This window comes from Bactrocera tryoni, chromosome 2, assembly GCF_016617805.1.
Source record: "Bactrocera tryoni isolate S06 chromosome 2, CSIRO_BtryS06_freeze2, whole genome shotgun sequence".
Classification (NCBI taxonomy): Eukaryota; Metazoa; Arthropoda; class Insecta; order Diptera; family Tephritidae; genus Bactrocera; species Bactrocera tryoni.
Window position 1 is genome coordinate 11,641,027 of NC_052500.1, and position 9,487 is coordinate 11,650,513.

The 9,487-nt window shown below is 35.1% G+C and overlaps 1 protein-coding gene across 7 annotated transcripts in view; it reads left to right on the plus strand.

The window, feature by feature from the left end:
• LOC120767574 (early boundary activity protein 2) overlaps nucleotides 1-7,241 on the plus strand; it is a 28,826-nt gene extending 21,585 nt beyond the window's left edge. For 4 of the 7 annotated variants that reach the window (XM_040093711.1, XM_040093715.1, XM_040093717.1 and 1 more), the window contains 2 exons: nucleotides 5,499-5,748; nucleotides 5,810-7,241. In XM_040093711.1, coding sequence (XP_039949645.1) covers nucleotides 5,875-7,191 — 1,317 coding nt within the window. In that variant the 5' untranslated portion in view covers nucleotides 5,499-5,748; nucleotides 5,810-5,874 and the 3' untranslated portion in view covers nucleotides 7,192-7,241. Of the gene's footprint in view, nucleotides 1-1,591; nucleotides 2,888-5,498; nucleotides 5,749-5,809 lie in introns of all 7 variants that reach the window. The other 3 variants (XM_040093712.1, XM_040093716.1, XM_040093718.1) reach the window with 2 other exon arrangements.
• The last annotated feature ends 2,246 nt before the right edge of the window (nucleotides 7,242-9,487 follow it).

The following is a 9,487-nucleotide window of genomic DNA, read 5'->3' on the forward strand; positions in this document are numbered from 1 at the left end:
TGTTGAGTTATAATAGCATTAGAAGCAAATTAGGCGAAGGATTACCGAATTCAGCAAAGGGATCAATAAAATTGGAGTACCCTCCCAAGTCCTTGATAAATGTGCAGTTATATTCTTTACAATACTTTTGGAGGTCTCATCCCTTTCACTTATTAGGTATTGTAAACTATTGGACAAAATAACAAACTACACAAAAACTACAAAGAAAGTGGGTGACACCCTTTTGCAGCACTAGCAACGTGTTTTGCATGATCTATTGTTTCGTAACAATAGCAAACCTAGCGAAGCTGAAAGGTTAGTTAGACAGACTACGAACCAAAAGTAGCGCTGTTTATGTCAGCTTGCGCGCATAATCAGACAAATACATACTTGATGGTGCGCGTACTTCCCGTGAAGGACATACAGCGATGGCTGGCACGGGTGTAGATAATTTCTAATTTTCATAAATGTATAGATCTTTTGAATAATTTCACATAACAAGCTAGCAACAGAAAAGAAATGAAAAGGCAACGCCTACCTAAGTATTTGCCGGTGCTCGTTTGAATGAGAAATCTCTTAGTGAAAGTGAATATTTGAGTGACTAAAATAACACGTTGAAATTATGGCTTTCTTGTATGTGTTATTTACGGTAGTTGATCTTAATTTGAAGTAACACTTGGAAGCTCGAAAATGTTACCGAAAATAAGCATTCGTCGCATAACTAATTGTTAGCGATTATAACCGTGGATACGGTGTTTAAATGATCTGAATTGAGAAATGCATGCTCTATTGTAATATATTAGCTTCTTAGCTTCGAAGCGATTCACATATGAGCTTTTTCTATATTTTAATTATTAACCAAACTCTAAGTTTGCAATATTTTTCGCTGGTTGGTGTGATTTAGAACATTGGCATGCTCAATTGCATAAAATTTACTTATCATAGACAACTACAGATAAGGCAACTAGAGAGCCTGATATTGCTGCTGATCGCCAAAAAAGTTGGTAAACGTTTTATTCGTATTTCAAAACACAATTCAGCTGTTCATACTTTCATGAAATATACATATGCATATTTGAGACCCAAGTGCAAAGTACAGTTAGGAGCTCAGACTGATTGAGTGAACTTTATGCAACAATTGGTATACATTTATAATGAATAACCCGGAAAAATTGACAAAGTCACAATGTAACTTGCTTACCGAAAAGTTAGGTGTGAGGTTACGGTATTGTTATAAGCTTTCATATTTTTGTAAGCTTACATGAGATTTCAATGAATAATTCTTTTAGCTGCTTGTAAGATATCTTAAAATTTTCTATTGTAATCGTTTAATTAGATACACTATTTCTCATTATTTATTATGAAAGCTTTTTTAGAAGCTCTCACAAAATTTTCGTTCAGCTTACTTTAGAAAGCTTACGTAAAGTAACTGATAATCTATCGGTTAAATGCAAAATGCGAAACGCTTAGAAAGTTTGACTTAAAAATTATGCAGTACTATAGCCTCGGTCCAATATTATAGCCTCGATGCAACCGAATGTAACGCTTTTTCATTGTTTAAGTTTCTATGAAACTACTTTTTGTGATACAGCTATCCTTTTTTCTGTTACAGATTTTGACAATTCGACCTTTCTTTTACGTACATACATACGCACACACTGACATGAATTCTAACAATAACCAAGCGTCTTTGAACAACAAAGAGAATCTGGCGCCATCAGTGTCGACTGGATCGACCAGGAACCCCACTTCTCACTGCAACTCACAAACAGGAGAAGCCGTCAACAATCAAAAGAAACCTTTACCAAACAAAAATACTACTAATACTTCACACGTAGAAGAGTCGTCAGCAAATAGTGTGTTTAAAGCGCCACTGCCTCCCAAAAAGTTACTTTATAGAAAATATGTTCTAGAAGGCATGGGGCATGTGAATACCGAAAATGCACTCGATTTGTCGAGAAATAGAAAGGCCACATCCACCAGACAAACTAGTCCATTACAGAGTTTGAAGACACCAAATTCGTCGCTAAAAAAAAATAAAACGCCAACTGATGTTACCACAACTAAGATTGGTAATCTGTCTGCGCCACAACAAAGGCGGGATATTGGGGCACAAACTTCAACAACGGATGCACAAAGACCGATCGTCAATGCTTCACCAACTCATCACTCACAAAAGCGTGCACCAGCAGCGCAAACCAGTGCACCTTCATACAATCAGAGCAGTGATAATATCGATGAACAACAACAAAAGAAACTAAAAGTGTACGAAATCGATTCGGAATATATGAAATTGCTCAGAGCGCACTTCGACGAGTTTACCGTAGAGGAAAATGGAATTGAATATGTAACAATAGGTGAAAATGGAACCGTTGTGTGGAAAGAATTTTTACTAGAACTAAATTGGAACAACACTGGTGCGGCAATAACACGGAAACTGTTATGTCATTTATTCGACCATAAAACCCTTGCTACGCATACGTTGACCGGCAAGCCATCACTGGCGTGCTTAGATAGGGACAAACCCGAAAAAATGCAATTGAATCATTTGATTATAGAAGACATAATGGAATTTATGATGCTTCTGAAAGGTATGAAGCCCAGGGAAGTGAAATCAGCCATTAATAATAAGTGCATAAACGTAGCTAAAAAGTTCCTTCGCAGTCTTAAAGCAAAAGCTTTTGCTCCACGGGAAGCAAATGTGACAAGAAAACCAGAAACTATGTTTGCAGTTTCAGCTGCAAGAAATGTCATAAGCGTTCCGGGAAGTACGTCATCAAATTCATACGAAAGAAATGTTATAACGAAATCGGAAGCTGCCCCTTCAAATTTATCCCAAAGAAATGTTAGGATGGCACCGGAAACAGTGGAAGTTTCATCAGATTCTGATTCACCCGAAATAATAGTGGTATGAAAGCTTTGGCATTTTTAAATCGACACGCACAAATTTAGGTGCACGAAAAAGAGAATTAAGTGTTGATCATCAGACCATTTGTTGTCGTTTCTCCAACAAAATATCAGTTATATGTAAATAATTATGCGACTCTTGGAACCAAATATTACTATCTATTCAGTAAGCTATTTTGTGATTCTTTAGGATAAAAGCAATAGGCTCTAACTTGCTGCGTACTAATATAAAGCAGCCGTTAGCCGCCGGAATGGCGTAAATGTAATTTAAAAAACTGTTATTGACAAACATTTAATACAACAATGACGAAATTTCCCATAGCCATAACACATTTGACTCAAGTTATAATTAAAATAACTGTAGATCTAGCAAAAAATAAAATAAAACAAATTTTAGAGTGAATGAATGAGTATGTGCCTTTTTTAATAGTAAAAATTTCTAATTTTAATTTATCAATTAAGAAGATAATATTCGGTAAAGCACAATATAGTCTACAAGAACAGGTCAGAAAAACAATAAAGGTATCTGCCTTTTTCTACTCACAACTTATGCGTCTGAGAATCGGGCTGTTTAATTCTAGCGTCAGTGAAGAAGTGTTCTGTCCACTCAAATGTAACGAAGTGAACTTTCAAAGTCCTATAGACATTTTGAGATATAACAGATATAACACCGCTAAGCGAATGAGAAAGCTAACGAGGTTAGGTTACAAAAAGTTGTTGATGGAATCATCGGTCCATACTTTTTCAAAAATGATGACGGTGAGAACGTAATGGCGATCTTATCGCGACATAAAAGCCGATTATTTGATGGCTGAAATTGAAGCTCGAAATCTCGGCGGCATTTGTCACATTTGTCACATTTGCTTCAACGAATTGCTTTATTCAGAGAACACTTCGCTGAGCAAATAATTTCATGTTTTGGACCGGTGTATAAACCACCAAGATCGTGTGATCGTCATACAGTTAAATTTTTTTTTGTGGGGATATGCGAAGTAAAAAGCCTATGCGGACAATCTCGCTTCGATTCAGGATCGAAATTCGAATTGCCCAAACAAGTCATCGAAAATTGGTCTCAACGGATAGATATTCTGAGATGTAGTAGCGATCAACATTTGAAAGTGACAATCTTCAGAAAATAAATGCCAAAGAATGTGCCTTCGAGGTTGCCGCCATATCATCGGACAAACAGCAGGTACTTCCCGCCAAGGATATGCAGCGATGCTTGGCAGCGGTGTAGAGAATTTCTAAATTTATTATTTATTATATTTCAATTTATGAATTTCACATAACAAACCAGAAAATGAAAAGAAATGAAAAGCTAACGCCTACTCGAGTATTTACCGATGATTGTTTGAATGAAGAATCTCTTAGCGAAAGTGCAAATTTTGAATGACTAAAATAACACGGTGAAATTCTGAAGTTATTGTAGTCTTTGTTTATGCTAATTGATCTTAATTGATGTTGCCAGTTAGTGATTATAATCGGGGAAACAGTGTTTTAGTTGCCCTCGATGGAGACCTGCATTTTGGTATTAATTTTGGTTAAAAATTAATTATATATCGCGATCATTAAAGCCCACCCATCACATAATTGCCTAACACAGAACTCTATATATACTAATATCATGTTCCTTAACCTCACATTTATGCTTATTTGTTCTGGTGAATGCGCTAATGGGGTCTCGCATTCAGGTCATAATCGCAACTCATAGTATTCTTTGTAGTTGGCTTTTAGTTTAATTACGACTTCAAAGCTTTTCAAAAACGCAATAATCCTTAGATCTGTGATGTTTCCTAGTTTCAATTATTAAACTACATGACATTTAGAATTAGATTTAAAGAAGATTGATAGGCCAAATCAATCAAGGAGAGCTACAGATAAGGAAATAAAAGGAACTACTATCTACATGTGTGACTCGATAGAAAGCTTGATAGACATTTAATTTTTATTTGAGAAACAAACAACTCCTCACTCTATACGCCATTTCATATTCATATTTGAGCTACATGATCAGCGGAACAATAAGTCTCAGTGAATTGTGTACAACAATTGGTATGTCTTTTGAGAAATTCCGAATCTGACACGCTGCAATGAAAGAATATAATTGGTAAACCGAAATATTATGGGTGACGTTAAGATTCTTTTATAAGCTTTTATGGTTTTTTAAAGCGTTCATTACATTTTAATACATAATTCCATTCGCTGATTTTAAGATATTTTCTAATACAACAAATTTAATAGACACATCATTTGACATTATTTTCTGTTTCAAATCTTTTGTGGACTAAAAATATTTGTTCTGAAACATTTTTTAAAAGCTTTCACAAAAATATTTAAAGTCTCTTATGAGTGAGTGAGCAAGGAATGTAACCGAGTTTAGTAAAACTATATATTCTGAATTTTTAAAATAAAAATATAAGAAACCTTTTTGTATGTAAACTGTGTTTTGAAGTGATCTTGTTTTATGATTTTCAAGGCAGTTCCAAATATCACTCATTACATACACAGGAACATATTTAAAGTGCCTGAAATAGTATTATAAAATATTTTATAGCTCGCGAAGGATCTGTGAAATTTCTCAATTTTTACCGTTATTGCTTAATTTTTTGCAGATACTAAAATCGCTCAAAACCGGAAAGAAACAGCATTATATTTACTTTGGTGGTTAACAGTTTTATACTCTCAGAGTGATCAGGTTGTTGGGAGCGCGAAAATAAATCAGCGAATCAGCGAGCTGATAATTATCTACCTGTGCCAGCCACTTGACGGCAGATTTTTGCTTAAAAGCCACTGCAGCCGTGCTCTAGATCGACAGTTTCGTTTCTTGAAGCGATAGGCACGCATCATCCGAAAACATAAAAGGTGAGTTTAATAGCCAAAAGTGATTTAAAGAAGACAATCCTCAATATATCACATACAACAGTTTAGCTGCTTGAAGATTTAGCAACAGATTTAGAATTCAAAACTACGAATATTAAGGGCTTAAAAATGGATAGCACATTTAAGCACCCCCAGTTTCCCAAGAATTTGCCGCGGCCATGGTTGATTAGCTCGATGAGAAACAACGTAGTACACTTCCCACAAGTGTGGGAGAATATTCACAACCAAACCATTCACAACCGATCCACTCACACTCAAGATGAAAAAAATAAGCTTCCCAATACATTGTCGCATATAATGGATGATTTTAGAGGCAAATTTCGTACCAAAATTTCATTAAAAAACGAACTTACAGCGGCGCGGCAGTTACGCATGAATCTAGAAACTTTAACTATAAGAAATATGAAGCCGAAAACGCAGCAGCCAGCACTCGTAGAGCCACTCGACTTGAGAAAATTCTCGAATGAGAGAAGAAATAATGAATTACTGGGACGGGAGACCCCGAAGCTGTCGCAAATAAAAAATGAAATGCCAACTGGTGCTAGTGCAACAACGCTAACACCGGGACTTAGTCAAACACTTAACAGACTAGTTGAAACACCGTTGCAATCACAACCACAGCATGGTGGAGAAACACAAACTACAACAACAACTGTACAGACAGATTTCGCAGGAAAACGCGTACTGCCAGCGCAAAGCAATCCACCTTCATTCAATCAGAGCAGTGATAATGTCGACCAGCAACAACAAAAGAAAATAAAGGTGAAGGAAATCGTACCAGTAGATATGGATGTGATTAAAGAGCGCCTCAACGAGCTCACCATAGTTGTCGATGGTACCGAATTTGTAGTAATCGGAGCAAATAACACCAGAGTGCTGAAGAAATTTTTACTGGAACTAAATTGGAACAACACAGGTCCGGCAATAACACGGAAACTGCTAAGTCGTATATTCGACCATAAAACACTCGCTACGCATACGTTGACCGGCAAGCCTTCGCCGGCGTTTTTGAATATGAACAAACCCGAAAAAGGCCAATTGAATCAGCTAATCGTACAAGATATAATCGAGTTTATGTTGTTTATGACAGACTTGAGGGCCAGGGATGTGAAAACATCCATTACGACGAAATGTGCCGACGAGTGCAAGAAGTTGCGTCGCAGTGTTTCAACAATAGCCGTTGCTCCATCGGAAGCAAATGTTGCCATCAAACAAGAACCTATGTTTGCAGTTTCAGCTGCAAGCAATGTCATAAGCGTTCCGGAAGTTACGCCTTCAGATTCATACGAAAGAAATGTTATAATGGAACCAGAAGTTGTGCCTTCAGATTTAACCGAAAACAATGTTATAACAGAGCCGACAGTTATGCCTTTAGATTTAACCGAAAGAAATGGTATAATGGAACCGGAATTTATGGCACTTTGAGACCAACACGCACAACAAAAAGAAACAGACCCAAACAATGTTTGCATTATTTGTTTTTTAGTCTAAGTTAGCAAGCTAAGTTCAGTGAATTGACCAGTTTTAGAAAAAAAACGATTAAAAAAAAATTATTTAGGTTAAGCTCTTTTTATTTAAACTATTTATTAAATAAAATTCATAATCATTGAAACAAAAAGAAAAAAAAATTAAAATAAACTCAGAAAAAAGGAAAACAAAAAAAAATAGATTTAAGAAATGTAAATAAAAATTTCATAGAAATCAAAAATAAGTGTTCCCATTTATTATACCAAAGATCTAGAAAATGTTTTGGTAATGGTTTTGTATTCTACGTGTTTTTTTTTTTGGATACGTCATGTAGTTTCTTATAGTACTAGGATCTTTTCAGAAAATAGGGTAGAAGATAGCGTCTTTATCACTTTATTGAGGAATCCACTTGCGTACAAGAAAGCATATAACTTGATAATTTTGTAATCTGATAATCAATAAAAGACAAAAAGGGTTTTCTTATGTAATATTTTTTAGTTGTGTTCAATTCGCCAAGCGTTGAAAAAAGTTTCGAATCGAACAAACTACTCTTGGTGTTCAGACAAACGGACAGAGCTTTGATGTGTAAGTTTCTACTAACTTGTTTTCTGGCGCATGCGCAATTATGTTGTGATTCCTTCATATAATGGTTCAGTATGTACGGAATGTCTGAGTGCAAAAAATTAGTTGAATATTTTTCTTAGACCCCATATACCTCATATAAAGGATTTTGAACTTACCATATACACCAAATATCAGTTAATATGCGAGTTATTTCAATGAAAATGAGAGTGCGTGTTTTACTAGTATTAGTATATCTTTTTGCTAAAAATGAATATAATTGAGTGAAAACTTGACCTAGTCTCCATATAGCTAATTTTCGAATATCTGACTGATTTTACGCCATATGATTCGTGATTGTGTATGAGATATCTTGATGAAGCACTGACAGCATTTTCTTATTTTTTGGTGTGTCAATAGTACTCGTATGTGGTATTGACAAAACTAAATAAAGTTGGCTCAATACTACCCCTAACTCGCAAATAGCAATATTATATAATCATTTCCGTTATTCCAACAAGTTTTATGCCGAATATATCGTTCAGTGTGTGAGCTATATATTTAGAAAATTGTTTGAAAATATGTTCTCAGATATATGTATACTTGTGCTCACATCATTAAGCCACGGCATAGCAAAATTACGTTTCAGAAAATAAATTTATCGAATTAGCTTTGCATTTGTATAAACGGAAGAAGAACATCAAGCGAAGACCAGCGTTTACGAGAAAGCACCAACAAAAGAACTCAAAATTCTAGGATCTAGTGGTATGGGGTGATGAATCCAATATTAATGTCTTTGGGAATGAAAGAACTGAACCCATGATATACTAAACAAACATGGTGGAGCATCAGTCATGGCACGGGGATGTTTTATTTCATGCGGAGTAGGACCACTTGTTCAAGTTGATGGCAAAATGACTGACAGTATGTACAGAGACATTTTAGCAGAACATTTAAATTGAAATTACGCCGATGATTTACCACTAGCTTGGATCTTTCAACAGAATAATGCACTGCTCTAGGGTCGTTAAGCATCAAGTATCTTGAGTGGCCTGCTCAAAGCACGGACTTAAATCTTATTGAGAATCTATAAGGGATTATTAAAAATAAGGCTACATCTTGGCACATTTTAAACGAAGAATGGAGCAAATCAATCTAAATAAGGCCAGTTTTTTTGAATAAAACATCGAAATCTTTTATCTGACAGTTTATTTTTGCAAGGGACTTAATTATATTAGCACGAAAATTACATAGCAATGAAGAAGAAAACAGATTTTTGCTTTTACATTAAAATGTAGCTTTAAAAAGTACGAATACAATAAAGTTTAAGTAATTTAATTTAAATTTGTCAAACTTTTTTAACGATTTTTCAATAAAATTCAACTTTTATGAATTTGTACACGACTACGTTTATGTGGCTTAATTATGTGAGCACAAGTGTACCAGAGCAATGTCCAAATCTCCTTGCTTTCTATGCCTTTAATATACCCCATATAATGACTGCCGTCTTTCCACCATATTTTAATGATACTAAATGAATAAGTTTTCCTAAAAGTTATATGGTTTAGCGCTGAATTAGTATGGAATTGGTCTAGACCTTGGTCTAAGTCTCATATACCTAATATAATGAGTTCCGATCTTCTGATTGACGTTTTCCACATCAACTGAATATATGTATGTACATACGTATATT